The sequence below is a fragment of the Brienomyrus brachyistius genome, chromosome 11 (assembly GCF_023856365.1).
Source record: "Brienomyrus brachyistius isolate T26 chromosome 11, BBRACH_0.4, whole genome shotgun sequence".
Lineage (NCBI taxonomy): Eukaryota > Metazoa > Chordata > Actinopteri > Osteoglossiformes > Mormyridae > Brienomyrus > Brienomyrus brachyistius.
The window spans coordinates 21405032-21428748 of NC_064543.1; the positions used below are offsets into that span (position 1 = coordinate 21405032).

General features: G+C 45.5%; 1 protein-coding gene across 1 annotated transcript; it reads left to right on the forward strand.

The window, feature by feature from the left end:
- Positions 1-4473: 4473 nt before the first annotated feature.
- Positions 4474-19818, forward strand: tbc1d2b (TBC1 domain family, member 2B). Its single transcript, XM_049031290.1, has 13 exons — positions 4474-5094; positions 6731-6881; positions 7634-7784; positions 8700-8863; positions 9184-9392; positions 14272-14658; positions 15065-15175; positions 15389-15585; positions 15711-16202; positions 16289-16406; positions 16548-16733; positions 16821-16942; positions 17647-19818. The coding sequence occupies exons 1-13, from the start codon at positions 4756-4758 to the stop codon at positions 17840-17842; spliced, it is 2823 nt and encodes a 940-aa protein (XP_048887247.1). The 5' UTR covers positions 4474-4755; the 3' UTR covers positions 17843-19818.
- Positions 19819-23717: the final 3899 nt, after the last annotated feature.

Sequence of the window (23717 nt, forward strand, 5' to 3'; positions counted from 1 at the left end):
CTACATCCACAATGACCAAGAAAGGAACAGGGCAAGGGCAAGCATATATACACCATAAGGACAAAAGTACTGGAACACACCTCAAGTGAATTGAGGTATTTTATTCATACTCATTACCACAGGTGTATAAAATTAAGCATTTAGCCATACAGTCAGGTTTGCTGATTTGTGAAAGATTGGGTTGTTCTGAAGAGCTCAGTTAATTCAACCGTGGTACTGACATAGGATGCCACCTTTGCAATAAGTCAGCTCATGAAATGGCCAAGTGTCCCAATACATTTGACCATATAGTATATACTCTAGTAACAAGGCTAGACAAGGGACAAGTGTGGGCCAGTTACTAATTACACATGAGGGACTCAGGGCTAAACAGTTGAAGGTTATTATCAAACACTATGGATTCAAACACTAGGAGAGACTGGGAACAAAGATTACATGTTATTACTACAAAACTAACCATAGATAGGGGTGAATAGAAAGAAAGAAAAACAAGAACCAGTACTAAAATTACAAGAACATTAACAAGGAGAAAACAAAACTAATTAACAGCTCAACCTGCCTTGATTGTGCACCCTGTCTTTTTAGGAATAAAAACGGAATACAGAATTACAGCCAATATATTGCCTCACACCTCTGGGACTGACTGGGTTCCAGTCTGATCTCTGGCTCCGTGTGTGGTGCTTGGGGCTACTGCACTGAGGAAGGAACGGGATGACCAGTGACACCTGCTGGCCAAAATGGGACCATGCATGGACTGATCCCGACAGTGGTTAGAATATGAACAGATGGAATTTGTATTTTTTTTACGTGTCTTCAATGTGTACTTCACTTTTTAAAAATGAATCCACCCCTCCTGGTTCAATCGCCATAACAAATTTGAGTCTTAGGATCTACTTATGTCTAATATGTCTTATCGAATAAACGCAGAAGCTGGTTGTTCATTGTATGCCCTGGCTTAGTCATCTGAAAGGTGCATTAGTTACCATTATACCGATTCTTTAATTCAGCTCCATGCTATGGAAGAAGGATAAGTGATGAGGTAGCATTAGCCTTCCCAGAAATGTCAATATTGGGTAATTCAATTTTGCAGCATTTTCTAAATAGGACACCAGTTTTTGTTGCTGATCTATAATTTCTGATAGCGTATGCAGTTTGTCATTTTCTGCGTTGCTTTCGACTGGGAATGAAAGTCTAATTCATTTAGTTTTCCTTTTTCTGGGTATTCCATGCTTTTCACACTGAGAAGGTATGCGTCAGGTTTCCTGTTCGGGCTCATTAAACACAAGTGAAAATGCACCAAGCCATTTGTCATGTAGTCTTCTTCAGATGTCCATCATAAAACATTGATGACCGTCACGCAGTGCCTGTGTAGGTCTACAGTATGTGACACCATCCAGCTTCTACACCTGCTTGTGCTATTTAGGGTCACAAGGGTCTGGAGCCTGTACCAGAAGTTATGGGCACAAGGCAGGGAATATACCCAGATGGGGTTGCAACCCATGGCAGGGCGAATATGCATGCACACACACACACACACACACACACACACACACACACACACACACACACACTGTAAGTGTTGTTGCGTAAATGTCTGTTTCAGGGATTTGCACTTGACGCAATTCTTCGTAAATCACCCTTACCTCAGCATAAATGCTGTCCACATTCTCAATCGGCCCCTTTAATTAATCTTCGAGGGCTTCATCAGCCAGTATTGCCTTGGCCGTTCTCCCACGATACCTCCACTTCTCATAGGATTATCTGTACCGACGCTGTAAACCTTTCAGCCTTTTTTCTTGAAGTTCTCTTCCCTTTTCTGTTAGGGTTCGACTTCTTTCACTTCTTCGTAGGCTTTCCACGACTTCTGCTGATTCAGTATCTGTAGCTTAAGACTGAGCACGGAATCCTGTATTTTTATGGAAAGACTCAGCGGTTGTGTCGGACATCTTGTGTCTAGTACACACGAAATGTGTATAACTATTGAACTAAATATCCAGCAGTCTATGTGTAAGTGTAAGCTACAGTACGTCTAAATATGCATAGTCAGGAAGTAAGTAAACCGTACGTAAGAACTGAATTTCTATATAAACTTTAATATTATATAGAGATGGCAATATCATTATCTATTGACTTCAATTTCAGAAACAGGAAAGGAATAAAACATTAAACAATATTGAAAATAACGCACGAATAAGCGATGCAAAAGTTAGCTACAATAAAAATGCTTAAAATGCACTTTAAACAATACTGAAAACAACCTTGATACAAATACGCAAATCTAAACATTAGCTGCGGTAGGAATCTGCTTAAATTGTATTGAAGACCCCTTTTTGGAACAAAATATACATCCATCCATCCATCCATCCTCCAAACCGCTTATCCTACTGGGGGGGGGGGGTCCGGAGCCTATCCCGGAAGCAATGGGTACGAGGCAGGGAACAACCCAGGATGGGGGGCCAGTCCATCGCAGGGCACACTCACACACCAGTCACTCACACATGCACACCTATGGGCAATTTAGCAACTCCAATTAGCCTCAGCATGTTTCTGGATTGTTGGGGGGGGGGGAAACCGGAGTACCCGGAGGAAACCCCACGATGACATGGGGAGAACATGCAAGCTCCGCACACACGTGACCCAGGCGGAGACTTGAACCTGGGTCCCAGAGGTGTGAGGTAACAGTGCTAACCACTGCACCACCATGCCGCCCCACAAAATATACATTTCAACTCTTATACTAAATTACTTACTTGTGTATAAACAAAGTTTTAAGCTTGCTAAAGATAACAAGCGTGATAGCAGCACAATCATTCATACCAAACACGTCAGGTAAGCGCAGCGTGCGACGATAATAGTTGAGTCATTATTCGCGATTAATGAGCTGAACCACTTTAACTTTACGATTGCGGTATAGCGCTTCCTGGCTTCGGCCTGAAAGATCGCGCTTTACCGTCTGAAACACCGTCGCTTGCAGTTGCTATGCAGACAATGATTTATGAGCTTTCCTCATTTTATAAGCTGGATCCCCATCGCGGTCTTGTCGTCTCTTCTACCAGTGAGAACTCGGATCGCTCAGCACTGGTAGAAGAGAGCTACAAACACCATTCACGCACATAATCACTCCTATGGACAATTTGGAACCCAGCCCGTCCGCACCCGCCGAACCCTGACACACTCAGTGTATAATAGTCTTTCACTTGATATATAAGCGTTTGAATCAGGTTCTTTAAAAATTTATTTGGAGGAATTTGCCTTATTTAAAAAATGAAGTTATTTGTAATTCTTTGGGGACTTTTGAAACACTGAACTACACTTTCAAAATCAAATGGATCATTGAATTCTTGAACAATTAAGATACTGTAGCTAGTGGAACATCTTTCCTAATCACTTATTTGTCATGGTTGGAGGCAGTCAATTCCTGCTGGAAATGTCATTTTTCAATTAACAAATTGAAATTTATCCAGTTTTCATAAACAGTCACTTTTAGCCTGGAATTTAGTATACAAACATACTTTTTAACTGCATAGGTGGTTTTTTTTGGAATAACAAAGACATTTTTAAAAAATGGCTTTTTTATTATTCATGGTTTGAACACAGGATTTTTCTGGCCGTGCAGTTGTTGAATTCATCCGGTCAGTTGTTAACATATAGAGAATTTCTTGAAGTTTTTCAAATACCCCTTAAGCCTAAGGAATATGCTGTGGTGTTTGATGCAGTTATACAGAATTTATCCAGGGAAGCAGGTTTTAAAAAGGTTTAACTTAGATATTCCAAACAAATGTGATCAAATGGGAAGATATTACGCTTGGTTTTTAGTGTATTTATTTACGATTGTTTTGGACAGACATGAAAAATTTTATTAAAAACTAATTGAGTTACTTTGTAATAATTGGCTTATTTAATTATTTTTTATTTTAGACGGACTGACATAGAGCAAAACAAATATATGTTATTCAATTACTATTAGTACTAGGACTGATTAATTTCCATAAATCTAAAATGGATTAATACTAAACATAACTTTTATGTTTTTTGTTCAAATAATATATATATGTAATTTAAATGTCCAAAAGACAATTCTATACGATTTTTTTTTTGTTTTTCTTTGAAACATCTGTGTATGTACCCCTGGCAAGGTTCTACGTTTTGTATGTAATATATGGATTATGTTCCTTGTACCTCATTTATTTATCTTTATCAATAAAAGTGATTTTGGAGGGAAAAAACCTGAAAACATAGGCAAAGGTTTTTCATCACTGTTTCACACTGGGAGAACTCTGTAAGCAATGACAGTGCCGCCACCTACCGGCGCTTCGCCGTTTGTTTATTCCGTAGACGCCCTTCTTCAGCGCTACACTACCGAGCCAGAAAGCGAAGCTCGTCGTGTAGATAAAACACAACAGACACTTCTACATAATGCTGTTCGCCAAAATTACTATGTTAAATGAAGCGATCACATCTACGATTTATTGGGATTGAAATCTTAGAAACATATGATTGGTAAAGAGATTTAAAATCGCTCGACGACTAAAATTAAACAAAGCGGGAGTGTGCAAATTGCACGATTTGGATGAATGTCATATACGGTATATGGTTAAACTACTAAAAGAGAAATTTAAGCCTGTCTTTACGACTGCGCACGTTGACTGTAAACTACATTTCCCATGATGCCTCGCAGCGATGACGGGTGACTAGTCATGCGGATGGAAAAGAAGACAGTGGTGTAGTCGCAGGCAGAAGAAAAGTTTACGGAAAATGCATGGAGGGAATGGGAGAGAAGAGAACAGTCAGCGGAATTGCCGGATTCCGGCCAGCAAATCTGTCGAGGTGGTTGACTTTGAGGGCACAAAAGAACAAGGTTCGAAATTGTGCGGCTATCTAAATAAACTTACGGGCAAAGGACCACTGAGGGGATTCAAGCCGCTGTGGTTCGTCTACGACCCCAGAAAATGCTACTTGTATTATTTCAAGTCCCCCCAGGACGCCCTGCCCATGGGGCACATAGACATCGGCGACGCCTGCATGAGGTATGATGTGGAAGGCGAAGAGGGGCAGTTTGAGATCCTGACGGCTGGAAAGCAGATTCTGCTCAAGGTAAGAGGGGCATGAAGGTGAGGAGGATGATGATGATGATGATGCACATGCACAGCTCGGGAGCCGGTCACTAAGTCACAAGACTGAGTCTGATAGAAACCCAGCGTATTTCTATTTTATGCATTTCTAGCCTCTGATTTGGCTTTATTTTACCACCAGAAAAGCGTAAGGGGACATTAAGCTGTTTGGTAATATGTTGGGGACGAGGGATGGGAAGATATTTAATGACACAAAGTTAAAAGGCGTGTATTATTAGTAATATGAAAGGTACTGAAATGCAGTGCAATACAGTTTTTGACTTCGTGGTGTATTGCTGTTATGGTGCCATCTTGCAGGGTTTTGGGAAGTACCTCCTATTAAACCCCTGGGAAAACCTTTTTTGTTTTCATTTTCTCATTGACTGTGTGCTGCCCTCACAGCAGAAAGCGGCTGCACTTCACTTTACTTCTTTATAGTATATGCCAACGGCAGCTTCCTTCCTCTATCAAACCCTACATTTCCTAAAATACTTTTTTTGACTGTTTTTAAATATATCCGCCGCTGTCAGTCGTGTGCTGGTAATCCGTTAGGACTTGCAGACAGGGACTGCAGACTTGGCATGCTTGGCTTTTTATTCGCAAATGCGCAATGTAAAGTCTGCTGTGGTTTGAAAGCCAGGCCGGGGCTGTGCTTCCCTCCCCCGCATGACAGCTATTTAAGGTGTAGATGTTTTCCTCTCCCAGATGGAAATGTATAAGGGTCCCAGCAGTGTAAGGGAAACAATGGCAGGCTGTCTGACTGGACTCTCGTGATAGACAGTGTTACTTTTTCTGTGCATTTAATGCCCGCAGAGAGGCTGTTAATGCAAGAAGTCCATCTGACGTAATAGTCTCTCACTGATAGCCGCCTATAAGGAAACAAGGCATATCTGTGCCTCATTCAGCTATGTAGGTTAAATATTAATGATTAGCTAGGATGTGGCGTGACAGAAGCAGGACTTTTAAAACTCACCTGTGTGACTCGGGGCATCTCAGACTGGAAATAGGAGGTAAAGACAACATTCGGTTGACATTGTGCTTAAAATCCCTGTGTATGGGGCTTTACTTTTATTTATGTGGATTGTTAGTCATGAATGTTTAAAGGACATGGGTACTTTATTTGCTGTGTATGGTTAAAGTACCCTGAGAGGGTCAGGGTTTATAAGGAGCACTGCCACTCTCCTCTGGCTCTGGACTGTGATATTCCAGTTGCTTTGAGCTTTGTACTCACTGGGGATGCTGTGCTGTTTACACTGTCACCACTTTGCTGCTTAAATTTAACGCCGTGTGAGTTTAGTAAGGAGTGTCAGTGCAAGAGTCCAAGGTGGGCGGGGCTGAGAGCCTAGGGTGGGCGGGGCTGAGAGCCTAGGGTGGGCGGGGCTGAGATCCCAGGGTGGGCGGGGCTGAGAGCCTAGGGTGGGCGGGGCTGAGATCCCAGGGTGGGCGGGGCCGGGGTCAGGTGACCAAGCCATTCCCTCACTACTGAACCTCTTTCCATCTATGTTGACGGAGTCATGGTTTCCTCAGCTCCCGCGACTGCACCCTGACCCCAATCCCCGATGTTGTATTAGGGGCTGTGTTGCCTGTCACTTACTCATCTGCCCCCCCCCCCCCCCCAGGCACCCAGCCAGCAGGTCATGCACTACTGGCTGCAACAGCTGCAGCAGAAGCGCTGGGAGTTCAGCACCGCGCGTGGGTTGGGGACTCGAGACAGCTGGAACCTGCCCACCCTGCCCCAGACACACAGTGGCCTGGTGGCCAGCAACACAGGTATGTGTGTGACTGTGTGAGTGACTGTGTGTCTGTATGAGTGAGTGTGTGTGTGTGTGTGTATGAGTGAGTGTGTGTGTGTGTTGTCTGTGCGCAGGCCTGTGTCCTGGCAGGCCTGTGAGTATCCTGTGTTAAGACACTATCTCTCAGGCCCAGCTGGTGTCTGCTGCGGACACATCATGTGACCTGGCGTCTTCTGGCAGCTTCTGTCAGAGTTCTGCCGTTGCCTTGTGGGCAGAAAGTGCTGCATGTTTCCCTTGGCTTTGGGAAGATGTTCGTCTTTTTCTGGGTTCCTCCATCACCCAGGCTGGAAGCATTGCTTGAATCCAGATGTTTTCTCTGTGCCCACATGGTACTTTTAGCCTAAGACTGTCAGCCATGTGGGGGAGGGGGGAGTGTTGTGTGGCATCTCTCCTGGGCCCTTTAGCGAGGCCCTTGCCTCCCCAAAATGGTCCAAGGGCCTTGGATAAATAACTGGCTCTGTGCTCAGACACAAAGCCTCTCTCTCATCTGTATATGTGTGTCTGAAAGGAGAGCATGATGGGATATGCGGATAGAAGCATTGCAGTGTACCTGTGCAGATGGCAAAATAAAGCATCATTTAATAAAAATTTCATGAGCATTAAATAGAAGGTAGACACCCATGAGACATCTAGCCACATTTTCGTCTCCCTGTCGCTCCCCGAGGCCTGCATGGTGTCCACTTCACCCCCCCCCAGCACTTATGACTTTACTCTCTCCCTCGGCTGCAGATAGTTTTCCTTTCGAGGCACCGAGTGAAAGTATGGAGAGGGTACGCAGTGATTTTTCCTTGGATGCCAACGTGGACGAGCTGCCAGGGGGGTCCACCACCCGCAGTGCCGGCCCCCACTTCTCCTTCAGGCAGCTGGGCTTCGAGCTCAGGTGAGAGCGCAGGGGATTATGGGAGAGGAACCTTCTTGCAGTGCTCTGCTTTGGTGTCTAGCTGCCAAACCCATCCGACTTGAATATAATCCTCTGCCTGTGAGTCCTGCATATTTCCAAGAGATGGGGAACCTCTTTACCCCGTACCCCCCCGAATTGCAGTTAGGGTGTGCGAGGAGGGAGCAGACCATACGTGAATGAGACTCGCCAAACGGCTCCCCTTAGCAGAGAGACAGGAGAGGATTTTATCGTGCTGCATTTTGGCTCTCAGATTCTGTACATCTGGAAGGATTTAATCTATGTGCTGGGATGACAGGATGAGATTCAAAATTGAATCTTTGATGGTAAGAGGGGGGAGGTGAGCAGGGGGCGTCCCCACTGGTATTAAAAATATCGTTTGAATGAGAAATGAAATGAGGTTAAATGCCCCCCCCCCCCCGGGATCATTGATGGATGGATGGATGGATGGATGGTAGATAGCCTTTATTGTGCTATAATGATATTTGTCTTCACAGTCTGATCACCACAAACACAAGTGCATTACAGGCCTCTGCCATGTTAAACATGTTACACCCAAATACAATGTGATAAATTAAGTGCAGCTGTGGCAGTAGGAATGGAACTCTTGCCAAAGCGAGCCTGTTTCCATTCCAGTGCACGCCATTGTGCATGCCAGGTGTCTGTCGAGTCTGTTCTTGTATGTTCTGATATTTTTAGTATGGACTGAGGTGTTAAACAGTTGTGTTTGCGCGCATGTAACCAAGCTGACTGCAGCGGAATGCATGCCTTCACTGGTTTGGCGTAAGCATCATGGAACACACTGGACCCGCAGCAAGTTTGTCGGTGCTGTCAGGTTTGCTGTGATGTAATCATATGCTTCCAGAATGTTCCTTACCTCTCTTTGCGTGGCACCAGGAACTCGATGTCCCAGCTGCGCCAGGGCTGGGGGGGCGAAGGTAGGCGCAGCGTCTTTTACACCGCGGAAGAGTGGGAGATGGTCGACCCCCCTGGCAAGGACTCGCAGGAGCCCGTGCAAATACAGGAGCCCCCCAAGAAGCCCCCCTCGGACACCCACAGACGTGAGAGCTTTGCCGTCACAGACGTCTGGGGAGGGGCTCTCGTGATGAGCAGATCTGCTGAGTTTCGTTTGATCTCCGGATATCAGTAACCTGGCGTCAAAGATAAACCCACTACTTTAAAGACCTGTATGAAGTGGTCTGTTTAGTCTACAATGCTAACAGTCGCTAACGTATTTATAGTTTAGTCTGCGATGCTAGTTGTCTGAAGTGCACAGAAACATCCGGAAGGGGCTTTTCCTGCTATGCTCTGGCAGGTATTTTAAAGGCTGGTTCCTGGACACCATCACCTTCCAAGCTAAGCTCTACTCGCTTCTATCTAGACTCCACGGGCTCCGTGTTCACGTTCGACTTTGGGAAATCTGCATCCCGCCCCCGGCGGCCCTTCCTGCGAGATGTGATGAAGGCTGGCCGGAGCGCAGAGAGCAGCCAGACCGACTGCAACGGCAGCAAGGCCTCTGAGATGCAGCATCGGCTGCAGAGCCTGCAGGAGGAACTGGCTCAGCTCAGGGAGGAGCTGGCCAGCCAGAAGGTACCGCGCCGCTCATTTCAGTAACAGGCCGTCCATATAAATAATAATAATACATACTTTTTTTTTTTAATTGATCTCCATGGGAAAATTCTTTGAACACCTCCCCTAACTTGCTCTCTGTAGATAAGAGCAAGCTGGGCGCACAGGGCAGCCGCCCGTAGCAGCACCCAGGCAGCAGGGGGTTAAGGGTCTTGCTCAAGGACCCCCAGGTGTGCCGAGGCTGGACTCGGTACGGTGACCTTCCAATCAAAGGCGCAGAGGCTTAGCCCACTGAGCCACAGTGACAGGCCACCCATTTGGGGAGGGGGGGGGGGGGTAACGGCAAGTTTCTGCCTGGATGTTCAATCACACTTATTTCGTTAGATGTTTTCTTCCTCTTTTGTACATCAAACGAGCATGAGATCTGGCACATGATTCGGTGCTGCGGGGGTGGGTGCTTAGCCCCCCTGGTGACCCCCTGGTTTTATCACACCCTCACACCTTCCGGTGAGCTCGTCTGCTGCTACTCCTTTCTGCCAGATCTCTGAGCACGGTCTCCGCGCAAGCAGAGCCAGCCGGGTAAGAGGCGCGACCCAACCGGCCTGGTGCCTGTAGCCTTTCTCCCCCCTGACTGCTATCAGGCAGGGTGTCTGCACTCACTGCTACGTCGCTTAGTGAGAGGAAGCTTTTTGTTTCGGAGTTCCTCCTTCCCTGTGCAGGTTTCCCCTTGTGACTGTCTGCTTTCGAAAAGTTCCCTTGTGGTTTGCCCAGCTGTGTCACATAATCACACACTACCTGTGTTCCTCTGGAAATCAGGGACCGAAATTCACTATCAAATGTGAAATATACCTTAAATCATACCATAAACCTTACAGAATTGAAAAATGGACAACTGTCTGTGTGTTGTGTATATGTATGTCCTTAAATATAAGGTATCCATAATAATTTCAGGTGCTATCTTGCTACTTTGGTGTTTTTCAGAGCGCAAACTCAAGGTAGGGATGTTTGGCTTTCGGTTTGTCTGCGGTCCCTTTGGTTTTTGATGCTGCTTTATTAAGAGAGTTAAGGGCTGTGCTGTGTTACACATTCAGTCTATGTTATTAAATGCATTAAGTCCTGTGCTGCATTGTGTTCAGTCTATGTTATTAAATGCATTAAGTCCTGTGCTGCATTGTGTTCAGTCTGTTATTAAATGCATTAAGTCCTGTGCTGCATTGTGTTCAGTCTGCTTTAAGAAGTGTTAGGTCCTGTGCCGTTTCCAGTTTCAGTCTTCACACATGGCTGCTTCGGTGCTCTGTATCCCCCTGAGAACGTGGCTGCTGCTGCTGTTCCTCGCTGCTGGTCCTGTGCCGTTATGCAGGAGCGCAATCACCTGTGATTGACTGTGATGCGCTGCTCTGGCATCCAGCTGAGGAACTCTGGGGAGTGAATCTTTTCGGTTCAGGTGGAGAGTGTGAGGTCTGATCAGATACAGATCTCCACTGCTTGATTTATTTTGCTGTTGGACCCTTTAAGAAATAAATAAGACATTCTGCCTCAAATGAAGAAGTGGTCCGTGCCCAACCAGAATTATTATTATTATTATTATGATTAATAATAATAACAATAATTATAGTAAGTAATATTTTTTTCTTGATCCCCATGGGGAAATTCTCTTTTCACCTCCCCCATCTTGCTCTCCATGAGAGCAAACTCGTGAAGAGCAGCTACCCTCTGCAACACCTAGGGAACTGGAGTTCAGGGCCCTTGCTCAAGGACCCACAGATGTGCGTGGCCGGACTTGAACCAGCAACCTTCTGATCGCAGACACAGAGGCTTGAACCATTTTGCGGGATTTTGTTTGCCCCTGGACCAGTATGAAAAATCCAAAATTTCAATGGCCTAGTTCACATAGTTTAGGAGTATCCCCGGCTTGAAATTGATCGATCAGATCATATGCTTCTGGTGCTGGGACAATGCAGAAAACATGATGGAATAGGACCCAGCACCCATCATGGAGGCATGGCCAAGTAAGCATCCCTGAATGCTTTGAATGAGCAAAGTTCATGAACCAGACATCTTCACTGCCGTCAGACCGTTCAACAATGACACCAATGTTCCAGTCTCTGTCACAAACTGCAAACTGCCGCTATGTCCTGGCCAGGTAGGTAAACTGAAATTGCAGTTTCAACTGGCATTTTTGCAATTGCTTGCTCAACATTCTCCACTGTTGTAGGACTTCCTTCTGTTTCAGATGACATGCAACGAATTTCAAGAATGGTGTTTGACTGACTGAATGACTGACTGACAAAATGCAGTGGTGGCTTCTAATACCTGGCACTCCTTGCTTTCTCATACCAGTGTACAGTGGGCATCCAGTGCGCAGTGTTCAATGTTTCTTGACATTCTCATTTGTCACCCAGATGAAGTGAATGCCCTTCACATTTTCCTGACAAAATTTGAACGAATCATGTGGTGTCGAGATCTGGATGTTGGATGAAGACTAGCGTGTGCTGCAAGCCTTTTAACTGTGTCCCCAGTGCCGTCACACGGAGTCGCGAGGAAATGCCATTCGCCGTCCAGTTCGGAATCAGCTTTGTCGTTTACCAGACTGATCAGGTTCCTGTAGTTTCTGCACTGCCCAGCACAGCCGTCTGAAAAGTAGATCACCTTACTCACGGATGAAAGTTCGGTATGAACGTGCTTAAGAAGGTGGCATAAACAGCAGATGTGTTGTGATTCACACAGTAACCATTTGTGCAAACGTTGATGTTAGCCACAGTACTGACGCTTATTCTGTAATAAATCGCAAAAAGATACTGCATTGCTTGTGAGTTTGTCCAGTGGTGGCCCTGAACGGCATCTTGGACAACAAAAGAATCATTTTCAGCAAAGTCTCAGAGAATCACACACTGGTCTGCTTTTAAATTCTCCTTGACTTGATTCAGATAAGTAGTTTGACTTGCTAACAAAATGGTGAGTGCCAAGGCCATCAAACTGACTGCAAAACATTCCAGTGAACCGTTACACTGGCTTTTGTGGTTTGTAGGTTCTGTGTGTTGCCATTGCTTAAACACAAACACAGTGTTGTCCTTCACTCCATTGGCTTCCAGTAGTTCAAAAAGATATTTTGAAATTCTGTTCTTGGACATGTGCTGCAGCGATGCACTCTCTGGAATTAATGTCACAAACAAGATTACTTAAATCCTTGTAGTAATCTTTTGTGGGTACAGCAGCTAATACCAGTTTAACATTCTGATGCGACTCAGACACATATTGATTGCAGCCACTGTCACACTATGCTGGTCGTAAATTTGAAAAGTTGAAAATCCTAGCTTTACGGTTGAGTGTCGCTTCATACAATTCTATCAGATTGCACACCAGCAATTGCTTCTGACACTATATCTTGGTGTTGGTGTCTTCAGTTTGAACTAAAACCCTTTTTACCTGGGCAACACCTTGAACGTTCATCGTTGCTGTAAAATTCTTCCACTTGTGATTTAACTGCCATAGATAGAGGCTCTTGCTAGGCTTGGCTAATATGCACTTCTCTCTTGTTCCCCGGCTTGTCTCACCATATGCAGAGTGCTGTTGAAGTCTTTAAATCTGTTTTCTCTTTCTTGCAGTATCATATTTTTCAGTTCTTCTTTAAGTATGTGAAAATTAGAACAGTTCTTACATTCACCTTTGCAGCTGCCAGCTTGAAATTCGGTGGTATCGAGCTTTGCCATCTTAGCAGCTCTGTATTCACCGCTTTGTGTCAATTGGTTTATCTTACTTGTGAAAGTGTTAAAGACGCCTGTCCAGCAGCTTGCATAATGGTACTGAGTTTTGGAACAGCAGCCACCACCTGATATTCACTCTCTTCTGTGGATGCCTTTAAAGGAACTTGGATGCATCTTTTCTGAATCTTCTGCCGAACTCTTGTGTTCTTTCGCAGCTTGACACAGTTTCTGACTGGATTTTGTGCCATGCCCAATCTGTCTTACAGTTTCGATTGACACTGCATAAAAGCCATTTTCACTGGTTTGCTGTGCCACTGGAGAGTGTCACTGCATTTCTATAATGACGTTTTATATTTTGTGACGTCATGGCGATGGAGACAAACTGTACTGTTTTCAAACTGCAGTACATTAATGTCACTTCGCCACAAGATCAGTTCATGCTCTAGAGCTGGTGTCATGTAATGTTCTGTTTGCGTGGTGTTGTGGTTCAGTTCAGTACTTCAGTATATAATGTCTGTAAAGCACTTTGAAAAGCCTGTGATTTAAACAGTGTTATATGTAAAGATTGATTGATGACTAGCTGCAATTTATGCTGAAAGCTTGTATAAGATCACCACAGCTGTAAGTTTACACTGGTGAACGAACAAAAATATGTTTGTTATTCTTAGGCTTAGCTGGCAGGCCTGACAGCTGTTAGGGGTGGTTAACCAGTAACAACAATGTTCTAGTAACTGCATCATGTGCTCTGCCTCCTCCTCTGAGTCTGGCACAGGGTTCATCTGCACAGCATTATGAGCTTCTGAGAGGTCCTGCTGTTCTGCAGTGTTCTTTGAAGTCTTCTGGAGCTGGAATGGTTTTCCTCACCATTTCATATCCATCCAAGAGACTGTCCTCTGTGTGATGGTACCATCCACGGGACAGTTAGTGAGGGTACAGGCATTTTAGGAGTGCGATGAGGACACCGCTCTGTTCAGGCCGGCTTCTGCTCTGGGGCAGCAGTTTTCTTCTTTTATGTGTCCTTGACCTGGGCCATTTGTTCGCCAGTAGGGGGCAGCAGAGAGGGTGCCGACTTGGCAAACTGCCAGCACCTCCCCTGCACACGAGGAGCTTCCACACCACTGGGTGGCACTGGTTAAAAATGCTGCAGGATATTTAGGCTCCTTCTGCTCACTGCATCGGTATCCCCCGTCTCCTAGGAGCTGGTCCGGCTGCTGCAGCAGACCCTGAAGAGCGCGCAGTGCGAGAGGCCCGCCATTGCAGTGGGCGGGGGCCCTGGGGGGCCGCAGGACCAGGCCGCGCTCCTGCAGGAGAAGAGCAACCAGATCAAGGGCCTCTGTTGCCACATGGAGAAGCTGGCGCTGGAGAAGGAGAGTCTGCAGCAAGAGCTGAAGAGCCTGAAGAACAAGGTGGGCGAGATGAACGAGCAGCTGGGGATGCTGATGGAGACCATCCAGGCCAAGGACGAGGTCATCATCAGGCTGTCCCAGCAGGGCTGTGCCTCCTCTGGTGGGGCTTGTGGCTCTCCAGACTGCGGCTCGCCCTCCTCCACCTCCAAGGAGCTGCAGGAGCTGGACAACCTGAAGGTAGGAGCCTGGGCCTCCGCAGTGAACCCCAGGTGTGCTGTCGCGGTGCCCACTGGCTCTCAGGCTGCAGGAAATTGAATACACACTCAGAAGGCTTTTCAGCACGTGTGTTTATGGAAGTAATGGCGTTCATTAGGAGCATAAAAGCAGCTGTGTGCTCCTGCTTTTCTGGGGAGCTGAGCCAGCGGGCCCGCCAAATGAGGAGAGGCACACAGACTCGTACTCTCCTGAGTGGAGCATTGCACTGTTTAGCCAATTGCTTTGTAAAGCCCAGTCAGTACGTCAGACTGATTGGACGGTTTGTATGAACCCTTAAATGCATCTGTGTGCAGTGCAGTGAATTCTGTGCTTTGCCGATTTATGTTCCTGCATTAAGTGCCTAAATCTGCTTTACTGCTTATTCTAGGATGGCCTACAGGCCTACAAAACCCAGAACAAGTTTCTGAACAAGGAGATCCTGGAGCTGACGGTCCTGCGTAGGAATGCGGAGGGCAGAGAGAAGGCTCTAGAAGCAAAGGTGACTGAGATGCATGAATGTTTGCCAGACAGGGGAGCCCTCAGTAGCATGATTTAAGGTTCCTCAGGCACAATTCACCTACCTGTCATTTTATCGAGCCATAAACTAACACTGCAACTCGAGAAGAGTGAGTTAATGCTGGTGGTACCATGTTGGCGGGATCCAGCCCAGCCCACTCAGTCTAAACAACGTCTGGCCCATTTTTTCTGACAGTACACAGCCCTGGAGGCCAAGCTATGCCAGGTGGAAAGCAAGTACCTGATCCTCCTGCAGGAGGTGAAGAGCCCAGTGTGCTCGCCCTCTGAGGAGAACCCAGCGCAGGAGGTCATCTCCAGGCTGCTGGAGGACGCTCTGCAGGTCGAGAGCTCCGATCAGCAAGAGCACCCGATCTTCAAGCCGCACCCCGTCAGGTACTGCCGGAACCCACGTCCGACCTGCTGCCATGGCAACTCTATGACCCCTCATCCAGAGGATCAGTCGTCATTATTGTTGTGTCTTCTGCATGGTGCAACTCCTAGTTCCTTTTGTCCCACAGCGAATATGACGTGTATGGGTTCAAGACAGTACCTGAGGACGACGAGGAGGAGATGCTGGTGGCCAGGGTCAGGGCACTTAACCTGAAGAAGCTGTCGCTGGGAGAGCAGGAGATGTCTGTGAGCGTGAAGTGGGATAACTACTTAGCGGGGATGATGAACAGGGAGATGACGCGCTCGCCGGAGCTGAAAGCCCTGGTGCGCAGTGGGGTCCCCCACGAGCACCGCTCTAAGGTGTGGCGCTGCTGCGTCAGCTTCCACGTGAAGAAGCTGCGGGAGGTGCTGCCGCAGAACTACTTCGAGAGCCAGCTGCGTGCCGCCCTGGAGAAGTCGAACCCGGCCTCCAAGCAGATCGAGCTAGACCTCCTGCGGACCCTGCCCAACAACAAGCACTATGCCTCGCCCACCGCCGAGGGCATCCAGAAGCTCAGGAACGTGCTGCTGGCCTATTCCTGGAGGAACCCTGACATTGGCTACTGCCAGGGTCTCAACAGGTGGGTGAGCTAGGCAGGTGGAGCCTGGGGGGGGGGGACATAGCAGCCCCTAGGCCTAACAGGGCTCCCTACTGACTGTTTTTCAGGTTGGCTGCCATCGCACTCCTGTACCTGGACCAGGAAGATGCGTTCTGGTGCCTAGTTGCAATCATAGAGGTGTTCATGCCACGAGACTATTACACAAAAACACTGCTGGGCTCACAGGTGACAAGGCATCTGCTACATTTGGAGTCTCGCTAAAACAGACCACAGCTCAGTCTTTTAAAGTTATGTTTTATGATTTTTTTTTCTCGTAAAAGAGCACCAAACCATTGGGTTTATTTATCTCTGCTCCTGTTCCTCCAGGTGGACCAGCGGGTTTTTAAGGACCTGCTGAGTGAGAAGCTACCCCGCCTTCACGCTCACTTTGAGGCATATAAGGTGGATTTCTCCCTCATCACCTTCAACTGGTTTCTGGTGGTGTTCGTGGACAGCGTCGTCAGTGACATCCTCTTCAAGATCTGGGATGCGTTTTTGTATGAGGGGCCAAAGGTTAGAGTATACCTACTCTGTGACAAAACTGCAAGGTGCTGCACTGTCTGCAGGGGGCGCTCTGACTGCTCTACTCTCTCCCGGCAGATCATATTCCGCTTTGCTCTTGCCCTCTTCAAATACAAAGAGGATAAGTTCCTCAAGCTGCAGGACTCCATGGCCATCTTCAAGTACCTGCGCTACTTCACACGCACCATCCTGGATGCGAGGTACGGGCCCCCCTCATACACACACGCTGTGTCTTTTGTCTTATCCTGTCACTGCACCAGACTGGGAAGGACTGTTTTATGACAGTAGCTCTGAGGTTAGGGATCTGTGCCAGTAATCGGAAGGTTGCTGGTTCGAATCCCGTGAATGACAGAAGTGAGGCCCTTAGATCTGTAATCCTGGGTATGACATTAACCTACATCCATCCCCTGCAAGCTTGCCCTCCTACTTTCAGGGAAAATTTGGGGGTTGGTGGCAGGATTGGGACTCCAACCACCGGAAAAAAACCTGACACTGTTCCACTCCATTCGAACTAGTGTGGTGCTGAGGTATCCCCTGCCACACAGCAGCACTTAGGTTCTCATCCCTGAGGTTGTTTGTTGTGTGGTGGGTATGTCAACGCGCTGTATTAGAATGCACTCCTTACCCCTCTCTTTCTTTACTGTTGCTAATTGTTTTCCCCTAAAGAGAACATATAAAACAAACAATCAAATTGAAAATGATATGGTGTAGCAATGATAGACTGCAGAGATACAGGCTGCTTTTGTAATGTCCTGTCCCCCAGATGCTGGTTAATTTAGGATTTTCCACCCTCTCCACTCTTTGAGATCTTAAATGAACGGTTGTGGCTGTGGGAGACTGGGGGGCGCTTTCGGCTTCTGCGATTGGCCAGTGTCGGTTCCCGTGACACTCCATGTCCCTGCAGGAAGCTCATGAACATGGCCTTCGTAGACATGAACCCCTTCCCGCTGCGGCAGATCCAGAACCGGCGCACCTTCCACCTGGAGAAGGTGCGTCTGGAACTCACGGAGCTGGAGGCGATCAGGCAGACCTTCTTGCGGGAGCGGGAGACCACAACTGACGGGAGGACTCTGATCAGCGACGACGAAGAAGACAATTAACAATCAGCCAGTGAGAACCAGCCTGTGTAGCCCAACATTCAATTAAGATTTATTATTTTCTTAATTGCAATCAGAACCTGCATTCCGCATTGAGATGCTAGACCCGCTTGCAACCCGACTGCATCTGAGCAGAACTGACGAGCCTTTTTGGTGACCCGCTTAGATGAAGACCAAACAGAACCATGTGGTTGTTGCGCTGACGGGTATTTCTGCGTGGGACAGGCCCCTGCAGTGAGCAGATTGTCTTTGTAGGTCAGAAAGGGCACAGTATTGAAAAAGAAGTAGATTCTCTTAAAGTAGATCATAAATAATGCATTTAAATAGTTAATTCTGCGGTTACGCTGATATCTGGCATTTCAAATTTTCAAATATCCGGCTTATGCGAAGGCCAGATAGCCTTCACAGAAGCCTTGAATCTTCACTGTTCAGCGCTCCATGTTCAGGTTCTGTTCGTGCCACATTCGGTTATGTTGATGAAAAATGAGTTTGCCAGCTCGCATGCACAGGGCTCGCAGCCGGTTATGCTCTTTATGCTAAGCGGATCCTTCTCAGGAGTATGTTTGTTTACAGTCCCATTTTGTCTTGTATTTCATTTTATGATCTATTGATGTTTTTAGGTATTTTTAGACACCTTCTGTTCATTATCTTTTTCGCTTAGTTTCCAAGCTAAGTCACTGTACATTTCATTGTCACGGAGCTCCAGTATGGCACACATTCCTCACTCATATTCCCAGTGCCGTCCGCCTAATCCCAGTCTGGCACACATTCCTCACTCATATTCCCAGTGCCGTCCGCCTGGTCCCAGTCTGGCACACATTCCTCACTCATATTCCCAGTGTCGTTCGCCTGGTCCCAGTCTGGCACACATTCCTCACTCATATTCCCAGTGCCGTCCGCCTGGTCCCAGTCTGGCACACATTCCTCACTCATATTCCCAGTGCCGTCCGCCTGGTCCCAGTCTGGCACACATTCTTCTCCCTCACCCCTCAACCTCCAATGGATTCGTTTAGATAGCAGTGTGTCACTCATCAATTTTATTTATTGTTCCATGCTCACTGACTTTCATCAGGTATGGGTGGATCCATGTCTGTAATTTTCTTTGACTCTTGACACTCATCGTGTCTCCAGTATCACTTCCCTCATGTGAAATCTCTCTCGGCATGACGGGATTTACTGGGATCACACTTGATCTTTTCTGTAATGAAGCACATCCTCTCTGCTTATGCATGCCCAGTGTTACTCAGCCATTTCTGCACTCGTCACTGCATACCTCATCCTTAGGGTCAATTCATTTATTGTGTGGTACTTTCCCTTGCAATCCTAATATGGACTTAGCAGGCTGACTATTATACGGTCACGTTAATACAAATGTAGCTTAATAGCATAAGTTTAGAATACGTCAGTATGTCATCTAATGTATCTCCAAATGTAATTGGATTTAAAAAACTGTGAAACCATTTTTGAGAGCAGGTCTCTCTAGCTGCCATATCGTAACTCTTTATTCTCGTTAACGAACATTCCTTTGCTTTTTCAGGTATATTTCTGTCTAGTATTTTTTATTTTATTTTTACACAATTTCATTTCAATTGCAAAAACATGCTAATGGCCAACTTATTTTTCTTTTTTAAACAATGGAAATACTTCAGAAGAATCCATGTAGTATGCCACATACAGAATGGGGGAAATCAGGGAGCATTTCCTCTTTAAGGTGGAGCTGTTGGTTTTTACTTTTGTATTGTATGAGTGTAGTGCCGTATTTGTAAAAATTGCCTTTATCAAAGCTTGGCACCTTAGAAAATAGGCACTTTCTTTTGTATCGTAAATACGTATTTTCTAAGTACTCTGAATGCAGTGTTGTTCAGAATGCGAAAAAGGCAAGTTTACATGCGTAAAAGTATTATCACAGTAATAAGCACACCCAAATGCTGTTTTTGTATCAATAGCATTAACACACAATAAATAATGTACCCACCCTTTGTCTGTTGTCTTATATGCATTTCCATGTATATATGGTATGACTTCTACATTCTACATCTAACAGATGCGGTTTCAGCTGTGTTAATTGCATCTACCTAACATCTTATAAATATTAAGGGTGGCAGTCGAGTCACACTGCTGCGGCCCGCAGATTTCGCTCTTTGAGATGTGGGATCTGCACATCCTACTCATATCATTAAGCAATTCCACACACCGTCACATTTAAGGGGTAGCGCCCCCCCCCCCCCCCCACACACACACACACACACGCACACCATTTTGTTGGTCAGTAAAATTACGAATTTCAATAGTTGACAATGATGCAATTACTATATAGGTCACACTATGTATCAATACGCGTGTGAGCAGTTTAAAGCTTTTAAAAGTTTAGATGCATACAAGTATTATCTGCGTGGTCATGTAAACAGGACTAGTGTATGGGAAAGTCCTGGAAAAGACTGGTTCCTAATCGTATCAGAGGTGAGAGTATTTATCCTTGTCTTTTTAATACTACAGAGCCTAATGTCAGACAGACAGTACATACAATTGTGTGTAAATCCATCCATCCATTTTCCAAACCGCTTATCCTACTGGGTCGCGGGGGGTCCGGAGCCTATCCCGGAAGCAATGGGCACGAGGCAGGGAACAACCCAGGATGGGGGGCCAGCCCATCACAGGGCACACTCACACACCATTCACTCTCACATGCATTCCTACTGCAATTTAGCAAGTCCAATTAGCCTCAGCATGTCTTTGGACTGTGGGGGGAAACCGGAGTACCCGGAGGAAACCCCACGATGACATGGGGAGAACATGCAAACTCCACACGCATGTGACCCAGGCAGAGACTCGATCCCGGGTCTCAGAGGTGTGAGGTAACAGTGCTAACCACTGCACCACCATGCTGCCCCCTGTGTGTAAATCAACTTTGATATTTTGGAATTTTATTTAGCACTATAAATGTAGAACACAATCGTTGTGGTATCAAAAAGTACGCCAAATACTTATGACGTAATCATTACAATGTAATCAACTGAATGTGTGCCTTTGATTTGGCGGGAAAGGAAAAACCACAATATCAGCTTGTCTGGGCAATATAGTAACGATGTAGTCAGGACTAGAGGTCGACCGATACGGGTTTTTCAATAGCCGATGCCGATATTTAGGAGTCAGCGTCAGCCGATGGCCGATATATGCTGTTGTTTTTGCCTGATAATTGGACGTTTTCCCCTCTATTTGCATGGTAAATTTTCACACTAATAACAAAGGACGCACAAAATTTCTCAAGTTAGCATTTATTGAATACTGACTTGTGTAAATTTAAATATAAACTTATACACAATACAACTTGTAAACAAAAATAGCAGCATCAGAATCTCTTTTAGTGCATAATATAGCAGGAAAAGTTCACCAGTCTGCTGCAGTTACTGCACGTGGCTTTTCCTGGTGTTGGCCTGGTGAAATGCTGCCATGCAGGATTAGATTTTTGTTCAGCCATCAGACAGCATTTACTAAAACAGAAGAAAAAATGCAAGGTTAGCATTTTTATTATAGTGCCGTCATCTTCAATCCATTCTATAATTCCAATATTCCATGCACATTAAAACGATTACACTAATACATTTTAAAAGAAAAAAACACTAGTAACTAAGTGCTATGTGGTATGTGTAGTGTACAAGGCCCAAAACCTTTCACTAACATGTTGTTTATGTTGTAAGCAGACAGACAGCTTACACGCCAAATTCACAATCAGAATCTAGAGATCGCAGAAAATAAAACTTCGTTGTATTACACAGCCTTGTATACAAGGACAACGTAAGGCCCTAGTGATTGTGACGTCGTAGACGGATAAGCCCGTATAAAGGATAGACGTTTAATGAGAAAACTGCGCAAAGTCTGGCACTTTTTATCTGGACGTCTGACAAATTGTTCGAATCTCCGCTCTCAAATGCAAACAAGTTGCACAGAAGGACCACTGTCAGCATCAGATGAAGTGAATGGTAACCAGGTTTTCGAACAAACCGTTTTCTCCGCCACGCATTGTTCTTAGCAGCTTTGTGTCTCCGAGGACGGTGCTGTCTGTGATCAGGGTAGAGTAACGCAGCGTATGTGAGAGAGCTGCCCGCCCCGCCCCACACACACAAAGTGAAACTCTTCGACACAAGAAAAAAAAACAGAACTGATAACATCGGGCTGACATGGTAATAATCAAAATTGTTACAATTAAAATAATTGTAAAAATTGACGTTTAAAAAACGTCATGGCTAATGATAATGATAATGAGCCTTCAGCCAACTGTAACTTACAGGTAACGTTAAGGATCATTGATTCTGACTGTTAGTTTAGTGCGCTTGTTGGTGAGCTCACAGAATTGCGATGACACAGGTGATGAACATGAAATAAGGTGACAAATTGTCACGTTTTATCTTGGTCTGGACAGCAGATGTCACTGCTGTGCCCTTTCATGGTGTCTACCCCTGCTGTTCCTAATCCCTTGTTATGTATTTATGGTTTTCTCTGGGGGGTTTACTCCTCCTCGCCACTATGGACATGACAGAAACTGAACTGACTGCAAACTGAAATTCAATTTTGATCAATCATACAAATGAGGAGAGTGACAGAATATTGAGCAGAATGCTGTGTTGTTAAAAATGAATATAAATATCCAGGATTGCCCTCTGTCGCGCATTCGGCAAGACACTGATGCTTTCTGACTCTCACACTCACTCAAGAAATCTTACAGCAAATCTATATTATTCTATTATAAACATAAAATTTGCTAAATCAAAATTGTTGGGGTAGTTTGCAATCCCTACAGGCTACGTACTTACAAGTTAAACTGTTACATACATGTAAATATGTGTGCAGACTTGTCTTGAATTGAAAATCTCACGCCAGAACTTCAGACAAGAAACGCCTCAAGACCCGTCTGTTCTATGAATTCTTCTGCTAGCCTGATACCTCCTTACATTCCTCAAATGTTCTTGTGTTGCACTTCTGCTCCTTGAAGAGTCGTATTAGTTCTCACTTTGTCTGGTAGATGTTCTGTAGAATCCTATCTAGCTCTGGTTTAAAGGAACCCAGGGTTTTAGCTTGCACTACACTAACAGGAAGACTGTTCCATACTCTGACTGTACGCTGTGCAAACAAGTACTTTCTCATGTAACAGTTTACAACTGAAGAAGTTACCAAATATAAATCACCCTATCAAATTGATTTCACACTAATGCATACGAAAGCGTGTATGTTTTCAACTTTCCTGTAGGTGGCAGCAGTGCCACGATACAGTAAAAACACAACATGCACAAAATATTTCTTAGAATAATCCTTTGGCTTTATTGGCATCTCGCCCATGGTGTCTCCCTGGCTGTGCTGGCTGGGACAGGCTCCTAAGGCCGCACAACTCTGACTAGGATAAATGGTTAGAAGATGGATGGATGGCTGGATGGATGGAATATGTTTTTGACACCCGCAAAGAACCTTTGTGAGACAAATTTAGAAAGCTACTTTGTAAGTTTTTTTTTTTTTCGTTCGATGAATACAGATAGATATTTCACATTTTTGTTATTCCTACACTTCATCTTTGATATAAAGGATCGTAGATATTTCCCGTCGTTAGATTTGTTTGAGCAGAGTGGGGAAAATATAGAAAGTTCGTATTTAAATAAATATGCATTTATAACCTTTAATTCATAACTTATAGGTTATGCGGAGTACATATTACTCTACTTACTCAACACAGTAAGTAATGGATACTTTTTGAAGTGTTGATCTCTGACCAGGACATGTTTTATGTCTGATATATGACCGAAATGTAGTTTTTGATCTGTCGCTATTGTCCTGGTATGACAGGAGAAAGGCGTGTGCTGCGCAGCTTGCGATGACGGAGCCCGGGGCG

Bases quoted from the DNA above. Each gene is read 5' to 3' on its own strand.
- tbc1d2b (XM_049031290.1), top strand. From the start codon at position 4,756: ATGCATGGAGGGAATGGGAGAGAAGAGAACAGTCAGCGGAATTGCCGG. The intron at 14,659-15,064 runs GTAGGAGCCTGG...TGCTTATTCTAG, and splicing joins AGGAGCTGGACAACCTGAAG to GATGGCCTACAGGCCTACAA. The intron at 15,586-15,710 runs GTACTGCCGGAA...TTTGTCCCACAG, and splicing joins TTCAAGCCGCACCCCGTCAG to CGAATATGACGTGTATGGGT.